The sequence below is a fragment of the Pristiophorus japonicus genome, chromosome 8 (assembly GCF_044704955.1).
Source record: "Pristiophorus japonicus isolate sPriJap1 chromosome 8, sPriJap1.hap1, whole genome shotgun sequence".
NCBI lineage: Eukaryota > Metazoa > Chordata > Chondrichthyes > Pristiophoridae > Pristiophorus > Pristiophorus japonicus.
This window is the reverse complement of record NC_091984.1, coordinates 89,140,616-89,164,076: the sequence shown is the minus strand read 5'-3', so window position 1 is coordinate 89,164,076 and position 23,461 is coordinate 89,140,616. Positions and strand designations below refer to the sequence as shown.

The following is a 23,461-nucleotide window of genomic DNA, read 5'->3' as shown; positions in this document are numbered from 1 at the left end:
TAATCTGGGCACCGCACTTTAGGAAGGATATGAAGGCTTTAGGGAGGATGCAGAAAAGATTTAACAAGAATGGTTTCAGGGATGAAGGACTTCAGTTACGTGGATAGACTGGAGAAGCTGGGGTTGTTCTCCTTAGAGCAGATAAGATTGAGAGGAGAGTTGATAGAGGTGTTCAAAATCATGAGGAATCTAGACAGTAGATAGGGAGAAACTGTTCCCATTGGCAGAAGGGTCAAGAACCAGAGGACACAGATTTAAGGTGATTGGCAGATGAACCAAAGGCAACATGGGAGAATATTTTTTTATGCAACGAGTGGTTATGATCTGCAATGCACTGCTTGAAAGGGTGATGGAGGCAGAATCAATCATGGCTTTCAAAAGGAAATTGGATAAGTATCTGAAGAAAACAATTTTGCAGGGCTATGGGGAAAGGGTGAGAGAGTGGGACTAGCTGAAGTGCTCTTGCAGAGAGCTGGCATATGCTCGACGGGCAAAATAGCCGCCTCCTGTGGTGTAACCATTCTGATTCTATGATTCCTATTCAGCTAACCCAAGCACCTTGTAATTTATAGTAATTATTTTGGATTTACTTTAGGAACTCGACCAAAGGTTGCAGACAGTAACTTTGAGGATCTTCTGTCCAGCCAAGGGTTTGCTTCCCAGAAGGATAAGAGAGGTCCAAAGACAATATCTGAAATGAGAAAGGAGGAGATGGCTAAAGACATGGATCCGGAGAAACTGAAGGTTTTTTCCATGCAGAAAATGAAATTGGGCAAATATTCTGTATAACTGTTTTCAGTTATTAAGTATATTCTTCCCTCATGTGGATAAGACAATTTTCCAAATAGATTTTCTGTGCTGTCTTTCTTGTATCTTCTGGGGTTCTGCACATTCCCAGGGCAGGCTGCTCCCAGGCCTCTGTCAATAGAGTTCTGAAACTAACCACTAGAAGCTGAATAACAGCTGGCCCTGAGTTAGTGCCACAGAGTGATGGGATGCATACACAAAAACTTCTACTGAGCTGCCAATCTCAGCAGTATTACAGTGGAGAATTAGTTAATAAGAACACATGAAATAGGAGCAGGAGTAGGCCATACAGCCCCTCGAGCCTGCTCCACCATTAAATATGATCATGGCTGATCCGATCATGGACTCTGGTTCACTTCCCTGTCCACTCCCCATAACCCCTTATTCCTTTATCGGTTAAGAAACTGTCTATTTGTCAAATTTATTCAATGACCAAGCTTCCACAGCTCTCTCTGAGGCAGCAAATTCCACAAATTTATGACCCTCAGAAGAAATTTCTCCTCATCTCAGTTGAGGCCCCTTATTCTAAGATCATACCCCTTAATTCTAATCTCCCCCATCAGTGGAAACATCCTCTCTGCATCCACTTTATCGAGCCCCCTCAATCGTATACCTTTCGATAAGATCACCTCTCATCTGAATTCCAATGAGTAGATGCCCAACCTACTCAACCTTTCCTCATCAACCCCCTCATCTCCAGAATCAACCTCTTGAACCTTCTCTGAACTGCCTCCAAAGCAAGTATATCCTTTCTTAAATATGGAATCCAAAACTGTGCGCAGTATTCTAGGTGTGGCCTCAACAATACCCTGTATGACGGTAGCAAGACTTCCCTGCTTTTATACTACATCCCCTTTGCAATAAAGGCCAAGATACCATTGGCCTTACTGATCACTTGCTGTACCTGCATACTAACCTTTTGTGTTTCATGCACCAGGACCCCCAGGTCCTGCTGTACTGCAGCACTTTGCAATTTTTCTCCATTTAAATAATAACTTGCTCTTCGATTTCTTTCTGCCAAAGTGCATAACCTCACACTTTCCAACATTACTCCATCTGCCAAATTTTTGCCCACTCACTTAGGCTATCTATGTCCTTTTGCAGGTTTTTGGTGTCCTCCTCACACATTGCCTTTCCTCCCATCTTTGTATCATCAGCAAACTTGGCTACATTAGGTCGTCTCATCCAAGTCATTAATATAGATTGTAAATAGTTGGGGTCCCAGCATTGATCCCTGCGGCATCCCACTAGTTACTGATTACCAACCTAAGAATGAACCATTTATCCCGACTCTGTTTTCTGTTAGTTAGCCAATCTTCTATCCATGCTAATATATTGCCCCCAACCCCATGAACTTTTATCTTGTGCAGTAACCTTTTATGTTGCACCTTGTCAAATGCCTTCTGGAAGTCCAAATACACCACATCCACTGGTTCCCCTTTATCCACCCTGTTCATTACATCCTCAAAGAATTCCAGCAAATTTGTCAAACATGACTTCCCCTTCATAAACCCACGCTGACTCTGCCTGACTAAATTATGCTTTTCCAAATGTCCTCCTGCTTCTTTAATAAACATTTCCCAACCACAGATGTTAGGCTAACCGGTCGATAGTTTCCTGCTTTTTGTCTGCCTCCTTTTTTAAATAGGGGCGTTACATTTGCAGTTTTCCAATCTGCTGGGACCTCCCCAGAATCTAGGGAATTTTGATAAATTACGCCCAATGCATCCACTATCCCTGCAGCGACTACTTTTAAAACCATCAGGTCCTGGGGATTTATCTGCCTTTAGTCCCATTATCTTATTGAGTATCACCTCCTTAGTAATTGTGATTGTGTTAAACTCACCCCCCCCAGCCCCCAGAGCCCCTTGACTATCCACTCTTGGGATATTTTTAGTGTCCTCTACCGTAAAGACTGATACAAAATATTTGTTCAGAGTTTCTGCCATCTCCATGTTCCCCATCACTAATTCCCTAGTCTCTTCCTCTAAGGGACCAACATTTACTTTAGCCACTCTTTCCCTTTTTATATACCTGTGTAGAAGGAATTAGTTTTTGAGAAGCTCAGTGAACCATGTCGCTTACTCTTGTGCATATTTGAGTAGTCAGTTCACCGTGGTATTCCAACATGTCTTCAAAGTCAAAATGAAGAAAATGACATCAAAAAGAATTCTCTCCTTTTCAAAATTTTTAATTGGACATGGGAATGTTGTTTCTGGGCATGCACCTGGGCAGGACCGGAACCAATGTCCTAGGGGGGAGTGTTTGCTAGTGCTGTTGGGGAGGAGTTAAACTAACATGGCAGGGGGATGGAAACCTATGCAGGGAGACCGAGGGAAATAAAATGGAGGCAGAAGCAAAAGATAGAAAGGAGAATAGTAAAAATGGAGGGCAGAGAAATCCAAGGCAAAAAACAAAAAGGGCCATATTACAGCAAAATTCTAAAGGGGCAAAGTGTGTTAGAAAGACAAGCCTGAAAGCTCTGTGCCTCAATGCGAGGAGTATTCGGAATAAGGTGGACGAATTAACTGCTGTCTGCGCAGTTAACGGATATGATGTTATTGGCATCACGGAGACATGGCTCCAGGGTGATCAAGGCTGGGAACTCAACATCCACGGGTATTCAACATTTAGGAAGGACAGGCAGAAAGGAAAAGGCGACGGGGTGGCATTGCTGGTTAAAGAGGAAATTAATGCAATAGTAAGGAGGGACATTAGCCTTGATGTAGAATTGGTATGTGTGGAGCTGCGGAATAGCAAAGGGCAGAAAACACTAGTGGGAGTTGTGTACAGACCAACAAACAGTAGTAGTGAGGTTGGTGACAGCATCAAACAAGAAATAAGGGATGTGTGCAATAAAGTACAGCAGTTATCATGGGCGACTTTAATCTACATATTGATTAGGCTAACCAAACTGGTAGCAATGCGGTGGAGGAGGATTTCCTGGAGTGTATTAGGGATGGTCTTCTAGCCCAATAGGTCGAGGAACCAACTAGAGAGCTGACCATCCTAGACTGGGTGATGTGTAATGAGAAGGGACTAATTAGCAATCTTGTTGTGCAAGGCCCCTTGGGGAAGAGTGACCATAATATGGTAGAATTCTTTATGAAGATGGAAAGTGACACAGTTAATTTGGAAACTAAGGTCCTGAACTTAAGGAAAGGTAACTTCAATGGTATGAGGCATGAATTAGCTAGAATAGACTGGCAAAGGATACTTAAAGGGTTGACGGTGGTTAAGCAATGGCAAACATTTAAAGATCACGTGGATGAACTTCAGCAATTGTACATCCCTGTCTGGAGTAAAAATAAAACTGGGAAGGTGGCTCAGCCATGGCTAACAAGGGAAATTAAGGATAATGTTAAAACCAAGGAAACGGCATATAAATTGGCTAGAAAATGCAACAAACCTGAGGACTGGGAGAAATTTAGAATTCAACAAAGGAGGACTAAGGGTTTAATTAAGAGGGGCGAAATGGAGTACGAGAGGAAGCTTGCAGGGAACATAAAAACTGACTGCAAAAGCTTCTATAAATATATGAAGAGAAAAAGATTAGTGAAGACAAGCGTAGGTCCCTTGCAGTCGGATTCGGGTGAATTTATAATGGGGAACAAAGAAATGGCAGACCAATTGAACAAATACTTCGGTTTTGTCTTCACGAAGGAAGACACAAATAACCTTCCTATGTACTAGGGGACAGTGGGTCTAGTGAGGAGGAGGAACTGAAGGATATTCTTAGGTGGGAAATTGTGTTAGGGAAATTGATGGGATTGAAGGCCGATAAATCCCCGGGGCCTGATGGTCTGCATCCCAGATTATTAAGGAAGTGGCCCTAGAAATAGTGGATGCATTGGTGATCATTTTCCAACAGTCTATTGACTCTGGATCAATTCCAATGGACTGGAGGGTAGCTAATGTAACACCACTTTTTAAAAAATGAGGGAGAGAGAAAACAGGTAATTATAGACCGGTTAGCTTGCCATCAGTAGTGGGGAAAATGTTGGAATCAATCATTAAGGATGAAATAGCAGCGCATTTGGAAAGCAGTGACAGGATCAGTCCAAGTCAGCATGGATTTATGAAGGGGAAATCTTGCTTGAATCTTCTGGAATTTTTTGAGGATGTAACTAGCAGAGTGGACAAGGGAGAACCTGTGGATGTGGTGTATTTGGACTTTCAAAAGGCTTTTGACAAGGTCCCGCACAAGAGATTGGTGTGCAAAATCAAAGCACATGGTATTGGGGGTAATGTATTGACGTGGATAGAGAACTGGTTGGCAGACAGGAAGCAGAGAGTCTGGATAAACGGGTCCTTTTCAGAATGGCAGGCAGTGACTAGTGGAGTGCCGCAGGGTTCAGTGCTGGGATCCCAGCTCTTTACAATATACATTAACGATTTAGTTGAAGGAATTGAGTATAATATCTCCAAGTTTGCAGATAACACTAAACTGGGTGGCGGTGTGAGCTGTGAGGAGGACGCTAAGAGGCTGCAGAATGACTTGGACAGGTTAGGTGAGTGGGCAAATGCATGTGGATAAATGTGAGGTTATCCATTTTGGGAGCAAAAACACTAAGGCAGAATATTATCTGAATGGCGGCAGATTAGGAAAAGGGGAGGTGCAACGAGATCTGGGTGTCATGGTTCATCAGTCATTGAAAGTTGGCATGCAGGTACAGCAGGCGGTGAAGAAGGCATATGGTATGTTGGCCTTCATAGCTAGGGGATTTGAGTATAGGAGCAGAGAGGTCTTACTGCAGTTGTACAAGGCCTTGGTGAGGCCTCACCTGGAATATTGTGTTCAATTTTGGTCTCCCAATCTGAGGAAGGATGTTCTTGCTATTGAGGGATTGCAGCGAAGGTTCACCAGACTGATTCCAGGGATAGCTGGACTGTCATATGAGGAGAGACTGGATCAACTGGGCCTTTATTCACTGGAGTTTAGAAGGATGAGAGAGGATCTCATAGAAACGTGTAAGATTCTGACGGGACTGGACAGGTTAGATGCGGGAAGAATGTTCCTGATATTGGGGAACCAGGGGACATAGTCTTCGGATAAGGGGTAGGCCATTTAGGACTGAGATGAGGAGAAACTTCTTCACTGAGAGTTGTTAACCTGTGGAATTCCATGCCGCAGAGAGTTGTTGATGCCAGTTCATTGGATATATTCAAGAGGGAGTTAGATATGGCTCTTACGGTTAAGAGGATCAAGGGGTATGGAGAGAAAGCAGGAAAGGGGTACTGAGGGAATGATCAGCCATGATCTTGTTGAATGGCGGTGCAGGCTCGAAGGGCCGAATGGCCTACTCCTGCACCTATTTTCTATGTTTCTAGGTTTTAGGAATAGGAAAGGGCTTCATGCAAATCAGTCCATCCCTTTTTCATTGATCAATTTCACTCTGCCAACATTCTGATGAGCAATTTTCCTGGATCAACTTCAGAGTGTTGAAACTTCAATTAAGTCAACTTAAGTCTTTTTCAATGAAAAAGCTCCATTTGTTTAATCGTTCCTCATTTCTTAGATACCTTAACTAAAGAATAAAGTGACATTAGGGCTTTCTCATTTGCATTCTGCATTTGGCCTTTGGCATTATGTTGGAAAAAAGAATATACCAGCACAAAAGGAGACTGCAATCTCGGCTAAGCAAACAGGCTTTGTATACTTCCATTACTTTTAATTCCAAGCCAAGACTAAGCAAAGAGATATCCTATGTCGGAAATGCATCAAGATGATGATTCAATTAAGAGCCAGCTGATTTACAGCATATTTTTAGAAAGGGACTGAGATACATAATCTGTATTACCTCAATGTATCCAAGAAGGTCTTCTGTCTTTACTGGCTGGGGGGTGGGGTGTGGGTCCTTGTGTAAAATGTGTTTGGGGAATCTCCAGCCATTTCCTAGCAAGTCCATGGCAGAAAACGGTTTACAAATTGACACTTTCACTCAAAGAAGTTGTTTGAGAAGTGGAAGATGTTATACTATTTATTGGATGCTTATCTGAGGCGGAGCTTAAGGCACTCTGTTGGGGCAAAGTAAAAGCAGCTTTATTCTTCATCTTACGCCTGCTGTAACTAAACAGGGCATATGAAATGTCGCTACTGTGTAATAAAGATGAAAATTGTTCTAATCCCCAGTACAAATATGTCTCACCTTGTGCATAAAAATTCACAAATGATTTATTTTTTGACTTTCTTGAGGGTAAGGCTGATGGAAACATATTCTGGAATATATTGTGACCAAAATAACTTATGTAAATAAATATCACTTCTGAAAGGTTCTCACCGCAACATCTTGTGCCCAGAATTAAAATTCTTCATCTATCCTATTGTTCTCTTTGTTATATACCACTCATAGAGCTAAAATTATTATTTTTTGTTCATTTCAGTTATTGGATTGGATTGAAGGAAAAGAAAGAAATATACGTGCATTGCTGTCAACAATGCATACTGTTTTGTGGGAAGGGGAGACCAAATGGAAGCCTGTTGGCATGGCAGATCTGGTAACCCCTGAACAGGTGAAAAAGGTCTATCGGAAGGCAGTACTTGTTGTTCATCCTGATAAAGTAAGTTTCTTTTTCAATATAAGTATACTTGTGCTTGTGGTCTCTTCCCTGTCTCATAGAAACATTATCATTTGGGGGACTGGGTGTACTAGATTTAGATACTGGCCTTTCACCTCAATTGGATGGATCATGAACGTTGAAATGCATCATCTTGTGTTAGACAATCTATCCCCACCCAATTAATACCCTACCTGACATGCTATGTTGTGTACACATATTACATAGAGATACAAACATGAGCCTGCACAAAACTCTCCCATGCTAAATTGGTAATCTCAGATCATAAATTGACTGGTGTAAAACATGGAAATGACATTCTGGTGCAGTTACACAGGTTTTAAAAAAAATTATATTTGAAGGCAAAACTGGCAAGAGCACAATTATTGCCTATCCTTAGTTACTTGAGTGTGTGGTGTTGGACAACATTCTTGAACCATTGTGATCTTTGTGATGGTGCTCCTATGATAATATGTAATGAATTCCAGGATACCGACCCAGCGACTATGAAGGAATGGCGATATATATCCAGGTCAGGATGATGCCTGACTCGGAGGGGAACTTAGATATAATAGCGTTCCCACAACATTCCTGCTTGTGTCCTCCTTGGTGGTAGAGATTGTGGGGAGCAAGGTGCTGTCAAAGTAACTTTGAGTTGCTGCAGTGCATTATGCAGATAGCACATATTGCAGCCATAGTTACCAATGATGGATTTTGATTCTAGTGGCAGGGACAATGACCAAGTGAACTGCTATATTCTGCAGAGTGTTGACCCTCGAGTTGTTGTGGCTGCACCCATCCAGGTAAGTGGTGTGTATTTACCACGTTCCTGACGTGAGCTTTGTAAACAGAGGTAAGGTTTTGTAGGGTTAGGAGGGGAGTCACTCGAGTACCTGCTCTTGTAGTCATGGTGCTCAAATGACTGGTCCAGTTAAGCTTCTGGTCTGTGGTGATTGAAAGTTAGAAAGAAGGTGGTTGGGATTTTTCTTGTTCGAGATGATCATTGGCTAGCAATTAATATGGTGTAAATATTACTTGCTTTTGTCAGCCCAAGACTGAATGATGATCAAATTGTCCTGCAATATTGCCCTGGGGATGAAAAAGTTGCCTCCTCTCAACTGCTACCATCTTCTGTGCATCCTGTAAAGCTCCCATCGCTGGAAGGTTTTTGCTTTGAACTCTGGGGTTCTGGGGCTCCATGGTACCATACTTGGTCGAATACTGCTTTGATGTCAAAAGCAGCTACTATCACCAATCTTCTAGGATTGAGCTTTGCATCCATGTCTTGATCAAGGCTGTGATGAGATCTGGAGCTCAGTGGTTCTGGCAGAACCTGAACTGCATGTTGGTGAGCAGGTTATCGGTGAGTGTTGCTTGATGCACTTTACTGATGATTGGAAGGTGACTGGGGTGGTAATTGGCTTGGTTAGAAATATCCTGTTTTTGTGAATAGGACACACCTGGGCAATTTCAATATTGTCCAATAGATGCCAGTGTCACAGCTGTAATGGAACAGCTTGGCAAAGGGAGCAGTAGCTCAAGTGCAACATAAATTGGCAAATGGAACATAACGTTGGAAAGTGAGAGGTCATGCACTTTGGCAGAAAAAATCAAAAGAGCAGGTTATTATTTAAGTGGAGAGAGATTGCAAAGTGCTGCTGTATAGCGGGACCTGGGGGTACTTGTGCAAGATACATAAAAGCTTAGTATGCAGGTACAGCAAGTGATCAGAAAGGCCAATGGAATCTTGGCCTATATCGCAAAGGGGATGGAGTATAAAAGTAGGGAAGTCTTGCTACAGTTGTACAGGGTATTGGTGAGGCCACACCAATTTTGGTTTCCATATTTATGAAAGGATATACTTGCTTTGGAGTCAGTTCCGAGAAGGTTCATAAGGTTGATTCCGGAGATGAGGAGGTTGTCTTATGAGGAAAGGTTGAGTACGTTGAACCTCTACTCATTGGAATTCAGAAGAATGAGAGGTGATCTTATCGAAACATGTAAGATTATGAGGGGGCTTGACAAGGTGGATGCAGAGAGGATGTTTTCACTGATAGAGGAGACTAGAACTAGAGGGCATGATCTTAGAATAAGGGGCTGCCTATTTAAAACTGAGATGAGGAGAAATTTCTTCTGGTTGTAAATCTGTGGAATTTGCTGCCTCAGAGAACTGTGGAAACTGGGACATTGAATAAATTTAAGACAGCAATAAACAGTTTCTTAAATGATGATAAGGGGTTATGGGGAGCGGGCAGGGAGGTGGACCCGAGTCCATGATCGGATTAGCCATGACGGTATTAAATGGCGGAGCAGGCTCGAGGGGCCGTATGGCCTACTCCTCCTATTTCTTATGTTCTTATAACAGCCAGGAAGTTATCAGGGGCCATAGCCTTTGCTGTATCTAGTGCATTCAGCCACTTCTCAATGCCATATAGACAACTGAATGTACTTGGACAGTGGCATCTATGATGGAGGGGGCTCTGGGAAGGAGGCCAAATAGGATTGTCCTCGGATTGATTTTGGCTGAACACTCCTGACACTTCAGCCTTGTCTCTTGTACCCACTTGCTGGGCTCCACCATGGTTGAGGGTTGGGATTTTAATGGAGCCTCCTCTTCCTGTTATGTTTATCCACTACTATTCTCAACCAGATGTGCTAGGGTTTGAGAGCTTTGCTCTGATCTTCCATTAATTGTAAGACAGCTTATCTTTGTCTATAACCTACTGCTGTTGCTGCTCTAAGTTGGTTCCTAATTGTAAGGGACACCTGGAACGGGTCCTGGCATAACCCTTGTGCATTCCCATTGCGCCAGGGTTGGTTTCCTGGCTTGATGATGATTAAGGAGGAAGGATGTGCTGTGCCATGAGATTACAGATTATGGTGGTGCTCAGTTCTACTGCTGATAACATAAGAAATAGGAGCAGGAAAACGTCATTTGGCCCCTCGAGCCTGCTCTGCCATTCAATAAGATCATGGCTAATCTAATACCTCAACACTTTCCTGCACTATCCCGATATTCCTCGATACCCTTAATATTCAAAAATCTATCGATCTCTGTCTTGAATATACTCAACGACTGAATCTCCACAGCTCTCTGGGGTAGAGAATTCCAAAGATTCACCACCCTCTGAGAAATTTCTCCTCATCTCAGTCCTAAATGGCTGACCCCTTATTCTGAGACTGTGACCCCCTGGTTCTAGATTCCCCATCCAGCTGAAACATCCTCTCTGCTTCTACCCTGTCAAGCCCTGTAAGAATTGTGTACGTTTGAATGAGATCACTTCTCATTCTTCTAAACTCTGAGAATATAGGCCTAGTTACTCTCCTCGTAGTACAATTCCACCCCCCCCCCCCCCCCCATCCCAGAAATCAGTCTGGTGAACCTTTGTTGCACTCCCTCGATGGCAAGTGTATCCTTCCTGAGGTAAGGAGACCAAAACTGCGCACATTACTCCTAGTGCAGTCTCACCAGGGCCCTATATACTTGCAGTAAGACGACTTTACTTTTGTACTCAAATCCTCTTATAATAAAGGCCAACATACCATTTGCTTTCTTAATTGCTTGCTGTAACTGCATGTTAACTTTGTGATTCATGTACAAGGACAACCCAGGTCCTTCTGAACACTAATATTTCCCAATTTCTCACTGTTTTTAAAAAAAAAAAAAATACTCTTTCTATTTTTCCTACTAAAGTGGATAACTTCACATTTCTCTCATATTTCATTTGTCATGTTCTTGCTCACTCACTTAGCTTGTCTATAACCCCTTGAAACCTCTTTACATCCTCCTCACAACTTTCAATCCCACCGAGCTTTGTATCATCAGCAAACTTGGATATATTATATTTGGTCCCCTCATCCAAATCATTGATTATAGATTGTGGACAGCTGGGGCCTAAGCACCGATCCTTGCTGTACTCTAGTTATAGCCTGTCAACCCGAAAATGACCCGTTTATTCCTATTCTCTGTTTTCTGTCGTTAACCAATCCTCAATCCATGCTAGTATATTATCCCCAATCCCATGAGCCCGAATTTTGTTCAATAACTTCTTGTGTGGCACCTTATCGAATGCCTTCTGAAAATCCAAATACATTACATCCACTGGTTCACCCTTATCGATTTTTCTAGCTACAACCTCAAAAAGCTCTTAACAGATTTGTCAAACATGATTTCCCTTTCATAAATCCGTGTTGACTCGGCCCAATCCTATTATTTTTCTTTATGCTCTGTTACCATGTCCTTAATAATAGATTCCTTACTACTGTTGTCAGGCGAACTGGTCTGTAGTTCCCCGTTTTCCCTCTCCCTCCTTTCTTAAATAGCGGTGTTAAATTGCTACCTTCCAATCCACAAGAACCATTCTAGAATCAATGGAATTTTGAAAGATGACAATCAATGCATCCACTATCTCTATAGCCACCTCTTTCAAAACCCTAGGATGTAGGCCATCAGGTCCAGGGGATTTATCAGTTTACAGTTCCATTCATTTCTCCAGTACCATTTTTTTTTACCAATACTAATTTTTTTCAGTTCCTCATTCTTGCTAGACCCTTGGACTCTCTCCTATTTCCAGGAGTTTTTTTGCCACTTCTTCTGTGAAGACAGACACACAGTATTTGTTTAATTTCTCTGCCATTTCCTTATTCCCCATTATAATTTCTCCTGTCTGTCTGTAAGGGACCTACATTTACTTTCGCTAATCTTTTCGTTTTACATTTTTATAGAAGCTTTTACAGTTTGTTTTATGTCTCTCGTTTGCTGAATTCTAAAATCCTCCCGATCCTCAGGCTTGCTCCTCTTCCTTTGATCTAATACTATCTTTAACTTCTCGTTAGCCATGGTTGAATCACTTTTCCTGGAGGGTTTTTGTGCCTTAAAGGATTTTATGTTTGTTGTAAATTATGTATTAATTCTTTAAATGCTAGCCATTGCTTGTCTACAGTCATAACTTTTTAATGTAGTTTCCCAATCTACCTTAGCCAACTCGCCCCTCATACCTATGTATTTTGCTTTGTTTAGATTTGAGACCCTAGTTTTGGATTTAACTAAATCACTTTCAAACTCAATATAAAAGTCTATCATATTATGGTCACTCTTCCCTAAAGGCCCCTTTGCTTACAAGGTTACTAATTAACCCTTTCTCATTGCACAATACTAGATCTAAAATAGCCTGTTCCCTATTTGGTTCCTTAACATACTGATTTAGAAAAGCATATTGTATACATTCCATGAATTCATCTTCCACACATACTGATGACCCATAAGATCATGTGGATGCCTGGTTTTGGGCCTGTCCTTAGTCTACCCCATATAACTTGATGGTAGTGCCACACAACTCGATGGAGGGGGTGCTCACTAAGAATTTGAGACTTTATCTTCATGAGGAAGTGCAGTGATCATACCTGCCAGTGCTATCCTGGTAGGCAGATCTGTGATAGGTAAGTTGGCGACGACAAAGTCAAGTAGGTTTTCTTACTATCTGATACAAGCTCAACCTGGCATCTATGTCTTTCAGTACTCGGTCAGTGGTAGTACTGCTGAGCCACTATTGGTGGCGGACATTGAAGTCACCCACCAATAGTACATTCTATGCCCTTGCTTTTTCCAAGTGATGTTCAACATGGAGATGTACTGATTGACCAGGGTGAGGTGGGGGGTGTGATGGGTGATCAGCAGGAGGTTTCCTTGAAATTATTTGATCTGAAAAGAAAGACTTAGATTTATATAGCTCCTTTCATGCTGGCTTCAAGACAGAAAGCAGAGAATAGGAGTAAAGGGAGCTATTCAGAGAGGCAGAAGATGGATAGTGGTGTTCCACCAGGATCAGTGCTGGGACCACTGCTGTTCACAATTTATATTAACGATTTAGACTTTGGAATCAAAAACACAATTTCTAGATTTGTGGATGACATCAAATTGGGGTGGGGGGGTGGTGGGCGGTGAATGGGAAATAGTCAATACTGAGGTAGACTGCAACAAATTACAGGAGGACATTAATAAACTTGCCGAATGGGCATATAATTGGCAAATGAAGTTCAACACAGATAAATGTGAGGTATTACGTTTTGGTAGGAAGAATAGGGAGGTCACTTATTACTTGGAGGGTGCGAGCCTAGGTTTGTAGAGGAACAAAGGGATCTCGGAGTACAAATACACAAAAGTTGCAACACAGGTTAATAAGGCCATAAAAATCAAACCCAGCACTAGGGTTTATTTCTATAGGTATAGAATTGAAAAGTAGGGAATTTGTGCTAAAATTATATGAAGCCTTGGTTAGATCACGCTTGGAGTACTGTGTACATTTCTGGTCACCATATTATAAAAAGGATATAGAGGCACTGGAGAGGATGCTGGGAAGATTTGCAAGGATGTTATGAGAAATACGAGGGTATGCATATTGGGAAAGGATGAGCAGGTCTCTTTTCTCTTGGGGTGGGGGGAGGCTGAGGGGTGACTTAATCGAGGTCTTTAAAATTATGAAAGGTTTTGATAGAGTGTATGCAGAGAGAATATTTCCACTTGTGGGGAAGAGCATAACTAGAGGCTATCAATATAGGATAATCACTAAAAAAATCCATTAGGGAATTCAGAAGAAATTTCTTTACCCAAAGAGTGGTGAGAATGTGGAACCACAGGGAGTGGTTGAAGTGAATAGTATAGATGCATTTAAGGGGAGGCTGGATAAGCATATGCGGGAGAAGGAAATAGAGGGTTATGCTGATAGATTTAGATGAGGAAAGACGGGAGGAGGCTTGAGTGATGCATAAGTGCTGGCATGGACGAATGGCCTGTTTCTGTGCTGTACAGCCTATGTAGTTACTGTTGTAATGTAGGAAACGCAGCAGCCAATTTGTGCTTGGCAAACAGCAATGTAATAACCAACATGTTTTTGTTATGTTGATTGAGGGATAAATATTGGCCAGGACATCGGAGATAACTCCTTTGCTCTTCATCGAAATAGTGCCATGGGTTCTTTTACATCCACCTGAGAGCAGACGGGGCCTCGGTTTAGCGTTTCCTCCGAAAGACAGTACCTCCAACAGTGCAGCACTCCCTCAGTACTGCACTGGAGTGTCGGCTCAGATTTTTGTGCTCAAGTCTCTGGAGTGGGTCTTGAACCCACAACCTTCTGACTCGGGCAAGAATGCTATCAACTGAGCCACTGGCTGACGCACAAAGAATCTGAAGCAATGAGACTCCATGGGATCCAGAGCTAACATTTAGGACACCCAAGTCTATTCCCACTCAAGCATATGACCTTTTATCAGTTATGAGTTATGATCAGCATTATGATTTGGGAGCGAAGGATAATCTGAGACTTTGGAATGTATCCTGTTTGTAATGCAAGTATAATTAATTTGATAAGGAATTTAGTTATTTAAACAGGAAATAAAGATAACATTTCTTTGTGGATTGGTTCTAGTACTGCTGGAGATGTTGTGGATGCTAATTAATCTTAAGTGATGTAGATTTTAAAAGTTCCAACAATTTAGGCACTCTGGGCCTGAAATTCTGGCTTGGGCCAAAGTGCAACTAGGGTGGATCTCTGGTCAAAGGACTGGAAAATGAGATGGAACCAGTTTACACCTGAATTCCACCCTATACTTTTTTTAGCTGTAGCCATTTTCTGGGGCATGGGGTGAAGTGGCCAGATATTCTGCCTGCGCTCATGTCAAGGGGGACTTTATGGGTTATTTTCTGTTGAGGCAAATGGTATTGGGAGAGTTTTGATTACCACATGTTTGAGGCAAAATGATTCCTTTTTGGAGTGAAGGTATTGTGAAGTTAATTATCTCCTGACCAAAATAACTGGGCTGCTCTGCCTTACAAGGCCGTAACATGGCAGATACTGCTGATGTGCCCTTGCAGATACTGGCAGCCCCCCGCTCCCCAACCATGCAAATGGCCTCATTCTCACAATTTGGGATAGGGCTAGAGCCCAAGCTTGTGGTGGGAAGGAGGTTCTGCTTCACCACTCTTCCACCAGTGGACTGGTTGTCACCCCCCCCACCCCCACCCCCAGAGTTTCAGGACAGGGTCGCTATCTCTAAAAGAGCATTGATGTATTGGAAAGGTCTCAGAAGAATAACCAGGAGATATTTGGACTTGGGGCTCTAATCTAGGAGGAGAGACTTGCAGAAGTTTGAGGCAGACATGATGCAGGTCTTTAAAATTCTGAGCTGTGAGTGTAGATGTAAACAGACTATTGTCATCGAACCAGTACTTGTTTTAGCTGCCATTTACCCTGTTCTGGTTTGAATCCAATTGTAATGTAGAAAATCATGCATGAAACAATTCTTGAAATCCACAAATAAATTCCTCCTTCCACAAATAGATTTGCTTTCTCTGTCTACCATAGTATGAGAACATAAGCATTAGAAGCAGGAGTAGCCCAAAGACCCTTCGAGCCTGCTCTGCCATTCAATAAGATCATGGCTGGTCTTCGACCTCAACTCCACTTTCCTGTCCTATCCCCATATCCTTTGATTTCCCTAGAGTTCAAACATCTATCGATCTCTGTCTTGAATATACTCAATGATTCAAATGACCAGATAATCTGCTTTAGTGCTGGTTGAGAGATGAATATTGGCCAGGATACTGGGAGGAATTCCCCTGCTCTTCGAATCATGATATATTTTATATCCACCTGAGAGGATAGATGGGACTGAGGTTTAACTGAAGGGGTCATCTGAAAGATGGCAACTCTGACAGCACACTGCTGCTGCCTCAGTACTGCACTGAGTTGTCAGCCTGATTTATGTGCACAAATCATGGAATGGGACCTGAACGCCAACCTCCTGACTCAGATGAGCGTATTATCAACTGAGCCACGGCTGACACTCTATGCTGTCTCACATTTGGACTGCAGTTTGAATATTGGAAAACCACTGGTGTTTTCAAGATTTGTCGAGAGCTGATCCCTAAAATTAAAAAATTAAAAATTCATTCTGGGAATATGGGTGTCACTACCAAGGCTAGCATTTATTGCCGATCCCTAGTTGCTTTATAAAGGTGGTGGTGAGCCGCTGCCTTGAACCGCTGCAGTCCATGTGGTAAAGGCACTCCCATAGCGATGTTAGGTAGGGAGTTTTTGGATTTTGACCCAACGACTACGAAGACATAGTACAAAGTTTGGATTAACATTACAAATTCAGCTTCATTGTCATAGTTTTGCATTAGTTACCTGTGTTAATTTTTAATATTTAAAAAATATTTTTGCTTGTATTATTCCTCATCTGTGTGGTGAACATTTGCCATCATTTAGTTTTATCTTCAGTCTCTTTCCTTCAGTGACACTGCAAATTCTTAAATGTTTATGGTTTTACAAAAGAGCTGGATAAATGTCTAGTCATGAATGGGATTGAAGGATATTAGGATAAGTATGGACAGACATGATTAAATACATCGTGCAGCACAATGCTTCCTTTATCGTGAAGAGTTACATGTGGGGAAAATAACAGGTTTGGATTGAAAGACATGTATTTATCATAGCACCTCTTCACTTCTCACATTTCTCAAAGTACTTTATAAACGATTAATTATAATGCAGCACTATTAAAATAATGGTAGTGCAAGTGTAAATGAATATTGTGACGTTATACTGTGGGGGTGAGGCTGGAGATCAATATGTTGAAGGACTATTCCTCAGGAGCTTAAATAGACTGCAGTTGAATAGAAGTCATGGTAGGATAGATTGTAAATGAAAGGACTTGGCTTGATTGGGCTCTAATGCCCTTTTCTCGCGCCATATTTTTCTTGTGAAGAATGTATAAAATCACTTGCCAAATCTTTGTTATTTAGCCATCTGCTCAAGTTGTTCATCTTGTGTTCTAGATTGAATTGGTAGCAAAAAGCATCAACCAAATGCTGTGTAGTACTTAGCTAGTTACAGTTTGTTTCTCTATCCTGTTCTACACTAATGGATATATGCATTTCACTTTATCCACAGGCCACTGGTCAGCCATATGAACAATATGCCAAGATGATATTCATGGAACTGAATGATGCCTGGTCAGAATTTGAAAGTCAAGGTCAAAAGCCTCTGTACTAATTTAATGCAAACTACTTGTTTACAGTTGACTGTACCTGTGCTGAACGTGGGTTTTTTTGCTTTAATGTTGATGCACATTGCTTTCCTTTGGTAAATCTGTATACAGGCACCCATTTACTGCATTAAGTGTTCAGATGTCACTCTCAACTGATGAATTCTTGTTTTAATGACCAGCTTATTCTTTTACATGAGTTTTTGTTAAGAGTATATTGAAAACTGAAAAGCAAACATAGGAATATTTTTTTGAGATAAAGGAGAGATTTGGCCCCTTTTCTTTTGTGATTTTTAGTTTTGTTTGCAATGCAATATAATATGTAACATACTGCCTAAATCCCATCTCTACACACCTTTTCTCTCTGCTCTGAAATATATTGCATGTGATTTCAAACTTGTCACATTACAGCTGTGTATGTTTTTTTTCCTCATTTGAAATTGGTATAATAGCTTAGTTGAGACTGTTACTAATTGCTGGACAATGTAACATCGCCGGGTCTGTATTTAAAAAAAAAAAAAATTGATCACTAGATTCTGTAGGTAAAATGACGAGCTTTACAATATCATGTCTGGAATCATCTTTCCCTGCATTTTCAACTTCTAATAATATTGATCAGTATTACTCACTAGCAATCTCCGTCAGTGTCTTGAGGGCCACTCGGGATTGTTGCAATATGCTGCATTGTGAAATAAGATGGTGTGGATCTGTGGCTGTGATTCCCCACAGATTGAGCTCCAGATATCAATAATGCCATTGTGAGCAGTTGCCAAGTGGAGGACATGTGCAGCCTCACAGAAACATGAGAAAAAAAAAACCGATAGGACCAATAGTTCTTAAAACGTATTTCACCTGGAATCTTTTCATCTGTACAGAAGCTGAAAAAAACAATAATATTTTGCTGAAGTGAAGAAAAAGAGAATAGCATTAATTCTCTGGAAGATCAACCCAGGCAGGCTGTGAATGAAGGCCAAGAGACACAGAACAGAAAGTCTTGAAGAGTGGCTGCAAATTGGCCCTAGGCTGTACAATGAGCACTGTTTGTACAGATACAAAACCATTTTTCAGATTGTTTCTTGTATCTACTTTAATGGGAAATTCAGAACTTAACTCTAGAGCATTATTCCAAATGTTTTATTTAAAGTGTATACCATTTTGTGTATATGTACTATACATGATTTGTTTGAATATTCCATTTTTAAGATGCTTTATTATTCTGCAGTCTGATATTGCAGAACAGTTCAACGATTTATTGTCTATTCACAAAGGACTGTGTGTGAATCATGTAGATCATTACTATTAGAGTACAAGAGCTTTACAATTTAATCTTTATGCCTGCATATACAGTCCAGGGAATGTCACGTTAACCTTGATCTATTACTTGTGTGTTCTTGTGGGGTGGGGTGGGTGGGGACGTAGGTGAGGGGTAGTCTGAGAGAATGTTGAGTTTATGATGCAGTCCGTGTTTGCTACATCTGATGTCATTATTTGAAATGTGGCTATTAAGAAAATGTCTAATTTCTAGATTATAGTCTTTATTCCAGCTTGTATATAATACTGCCTGTAATTGACATGAAATAAACATAAATGTGTATTGCTGAAAGTTGACTTTTTTGTATTTATAGTGCAGATCAAATAGGCATTTGATTTCTACTTTTTCCTCAAACCATGACACTTGAGGAAATGTCTGTGCAAAAGAACACTTTTTGAACAAAATCTTTTAATTTACATATTTGAAGGGATACAGACATTCCAGTGATTTGTGGACCTGGACAGTAGCCAGCCTTAAAGTCACATGACTCTCCGTTAATTAATTAAAGTTACCTTTTCTGATTTAACACTGCACACAGCATTAAAACCATTTACACAAACATAACGACATCAAGTAATACATATGACCTTTAAAATAAGGAATCAATGTTGAGGCAGCAGTGATCAGTTCGAGCATGGCACTTGAATCCTTTTCTGGTGGGATTTCCTCTAGGTGGAAGGTCATTACGCTCCCTTCGACTGCAGTGCCAGACCTGCCACAAGGTCCCATTTTTATATGGCCTTGTAGTTGGGATGGAGTGAAAGTTAATGCAAGTCCCATTTTGGCCACTCACCCACTATTGCTAAGCTCCAATGATGGATGGTTGACTATTTGTTGTGTGTCATTCAACTTCCCTAGCTGTTAAACCAGGTGCCATTATCTCACTTGTTTTCCTAGATGATTGGAATGTGTAGGCCTCCCTTCTCTGTGTGCAAACCCTCTCGGCCTTGTATCTCAGATGTGTCCTGCCTTTTCTTAATAATCCTAACTGCCTTAGCAGTCTTTGATCACTTTGTATAGTTTCAGTCCTGTGAAGTTTGGCTCCTTTCTTCATTGTCTGTTGTTTTTTGAAAGCCAGAAACTTATTGAAGCTTATTAACATAGAAACATAGAAAATAGGTGCAGGAGTAGGCCATTCGGCCCTTCTAGCCTGCACTGCCATTCAATGAGTTCATGGCTGAACATTCAACTTCAGTACCCCATTCCTGCTTTCTCGCCATACCCCTTGATCCCCCTAGTAGTAAGGACCTCATCTAACTCCTTTTTGAATATATTTAGTGAATTGGCCTCAACAACTTTCTGTGGTAGAGAATTCCACAGGTTCACCACTCTCTGGGTGAAGAAGTTCCTCCGCATCTCGGTCCTAAATGGCTTACCCCTTATCCTTAGACTGTGACCTCTGGTTCTGGACTTCCCCAACATTGGGAACATTCTTCCTGCATCTAACCTGTCTAACCCCGTCAGAATTTTAAATGTTTCTATGAGGTCCCCTCTCATTCTTCTGAACGCCAGTGAATACAAGCCCAGTTGATCCAGTCTTTCTTGATAGGTCAGTCTCGCCATCCCAGGAATCAGTCTGGTGAACCTTCGCTGCACTCCCTCAATAGCAAGAATGTCCTTCCTCAGGTTAGGAGACCAAAACTGTACACAATACTCCAGGTGTGGCCTCACCAATGCCCTGTACAACTGCAGCAACACCTCCCTGCCCCTGTACTCAAATCCCCTTGCTATGAAGGCCAACATGCCATTTGCTTTCTTAACCGCCTGCTGCACCTGCATGCCAACCTTCAATGGCTGATGTACCATGACACCCAGGTCTCTTTGCACCTCCCCTTTTCCTAATCTGTCACCATTCAGATAATAGTCTGTCTCTCTGTTTTTACCACCAAAGTGGATAACCTCACATTTATCCACATTATACATTTGCCCACTCACCTAACCTATCCAAGTCGCTCTGCAGCCTCTCAGCATCCTCCTCGCAGCTCACACTGCCACCCAACTTAGTGTCATCCGCAAATTTGGAGATACTACATTTAATCCCCTCATCTAAATCATTAATGTACAGTGTAAACAGCTGGGGCCCCAGCACAGAACCTTGCGGTACCCCACTAGTCACTGCCTGCCATTCTGAAAAGTACCCATTTACTCCTACTCTTTGCTTCCTGTCTGACAACCAGTTCTCAATCCATGTCAGTACACTACCCCCAATCCCATGTGCTTTGACTTTGCACATCAATCTCTTGTGTGGGACCTTGTCGAACGCCTTCTGAAAGTCCAAATATACCACATCAACTGGTTCTCCCTTGTCCACTCTACTGGAAACATCCTCAAAAAAATTCCAGAAGATTTGTCAAGCATGATTTCCCTTTCACAAATCCATGCTGACTTGGACCTATCATGTCACCTCTTTCCAAATGCACTGCTATGACATCCTTAATAATTGATTCCATCATTTTACCCACTACCGATGTCAGGCTGACCGGTCTATAATTCCCTGTTTTCTCTCTCCCTCCTTTTTTAAAACGTGGGGTTACATTGGCTACCCTCCACTCCATAGGAACTGATCCAGAGTCAATGGAATGTTGGAAAATGACTGTCAACGCATCCGCTATTTCCAAGGCCACCTCCTTAAGTACTCTGGGATGCAGTCCATCAGGCCCTGGGGATTTATCGGCCTTCAATCCCATCAATTTCCCCAACACAATTTCCCGGCTAATAAGGATTTCCCTCAGTTCCTCTTCCTTACTAGACCCCCCGACCCCTTTTATAACTGGAAGGTTGTTCGTGTCCTCCTTCGTGAATACCGAACCAAAGTACTTGTTCAATTGGTCCGCCATTTCTTTGTTCCCCGTTATGACTTCCCCTGATTCTGACTGCAGGGAACCTACGTTTGTCTTTACTAACCTTTATCTCTTTACATATCTATAGAAACTTTTGCAATCCGTCTTAATGTTCCCTGCAAGCTTCTTTTCATACTCCATTTTCCCTGCCCTAATCAAACCCTTTGTCCTCCTCTGCTGAGTTCTAAATTTCTCCCAGTCCCCAGGTTCACTGCTATTTCTGGCCAATTTGTATGCCACTTCCTTGGCTTTAATACTATCCCTGATTTCCCTTGATAGCCACGGTTGAGCCACCTTCCCTTTTTTATTTTTATGCCAGACAGGAATGTACAATTGTTGTAGTTCATCCATGCGGTCTCTAAATGTCTGCCATTGCCCATCCACAGTCAACCCCTTAAGTATCATTCGCCAATCCATCCCAGCCAATTCACGCCTCATACCTTCAAAGTTAGCCTTCTTTAAGTTCTGGACCATGGTCTCTGAGTTAACTGTTTCATTCTCCATCCCAATGCAGAATTCCACCATATTATGGTCACTCTTCCCCAAGGGATATCTGCATATCTTTGCAGTTTAAACTCTCAATGTCCAAAATGTGTTACTGACCCTTTCCTTTGAGTACTTGAATATAATCAGCATGCTAACCAATACAGAGAGCTCCTTTCCTGAGGTATCCAAATTCACAGATTCCTCCAGTCTGTGCTGAATCAGCTGGGGGGTGGTTATATGAGCTGTGTAATTGGTCTTGGGACTAATAAGAGAGAAACAAAAACAGCCCCGATTCCCAATTCTGATTGTTCAGTCACCTGTCCTGGAAAGCACATGTGTGAGATATATTACATGAAGAAAGGATTGGGGTTCACTGACATTTCCACATTCATCTGACTGAAACTTGCTGTCTAAACTCCCACATGAAGAAAGGCAACATGGGGGAGGTGCCCTGTACAACCATACTGCAGCATGAATCAACAGCTGCAGGAGAGGAGGAAAGAAAAATGCAACAAAAAACTTACCAGCATGATGTTGGTCACTGGCTTGTTTCTTGTACCATTCTAGCATAGCACTTGACTCAAAATCTCTCCCCAGTTTCTCCACTTATTCTTCCGGGCACTTTCGAACTTCTCTCTCTCTCTCTCTCTCTCTCTCTCTCTCTCTCTCTCTCCCTTTCTCCCTCTCCCTCTTTCTCCCTTTCAGGATTCTCCTCATCCACACCCCCCAGAGCCCAGGTCGATTTTGGATGGGGGAAGATTAGAGCTAGAGGGCATGATCTTAGAATAAGGGGGCGCCCATTTGAAACTGAGATGAGGAGAAATTTCTCGAGGGTTGTAAATCTGTGGAATTCGCTGCCTCAGAGAGCTGTGGAAGCTGGGACATTGAATAAATTTAAGACAGAAATAGACAGTTTCTTAAACGATAAGGGGTTATGGGGAGCGGGCAGGGAAGTGGAGCTGAGTCCATGATCTTATTGAATGGCGGAGTAGGCTCGAGGGGCTGTATGGCCTACTCCTCCTATTTCTTATGTTCTGAAGTGGAAACATTCTCTCTCTGACCACTCTATCCAAAAGCTTTCCTGATTTTAAAGACTTCTATTTGGTCACTTCCTCAGCCTTTTTTTTTCCCCCAAGAAAAAAAAAGAGACCCAGCCTGTTCAATCTTTCCTGATATGTACACTCTCGTATTTCCGGTATCATCTTTGTAAATCTACTCTGCACCTTCTCCAGTGCCTCTATCCTTTTTATAATATGGTGACCTGAACTGTACGCAGTACTGAAGTGTGATCTATCCAAAGTTCGATACAGTTTTAGCGTTACGTCCCTACTTTCCATTGTATATCTCCAGAAATAAATCCTAGTGCTTGGTTTGCTTTTTTTGATGGCCTTGTTGACCATTGTCGGAACTTTTA

At 41.9% G+C, this 23,461-nt stretch overlaps 1 protein-coding gene across 4 annotated transcripts in view; it reads left to right on the top strand.

Moving 5' to 3' along the window:
* The window catches only part of dnajc6 (DnaJ (Hsp40) homolog, subfamily C, member 6), a 207,696-nt gene extending 188,896 nt beyond the window's left edge, over positions 1 to 18,800 (top strand). For all 4 annotated transcript variants that reach the window (XM_070887019.1, XM_070887018.1, XM_070887017.1 and 1 more), the window contains 3 exons: positions 596 to 744; positions 7,192 to 7,368; positions 17,316 to 18,800. In XM_070887019.1, the coding sequence (XP_070743120.1) occupies positions 596 to 744; positions 7,192 to 7,368; positions 17,316 to 17,417 (428 nt within the window). In that variant the 3' untranslated portion in view covers positions 17,418 to 18,800. The remainder of the gene's footprint in view (positions 1 to 595; positions 745 to 7,191; positions 7,369 to 17,315) is intronic.
* The last annotated feature ends 4,661 nt before the right edge of the window (positions 18,801 to 23,461 follow it).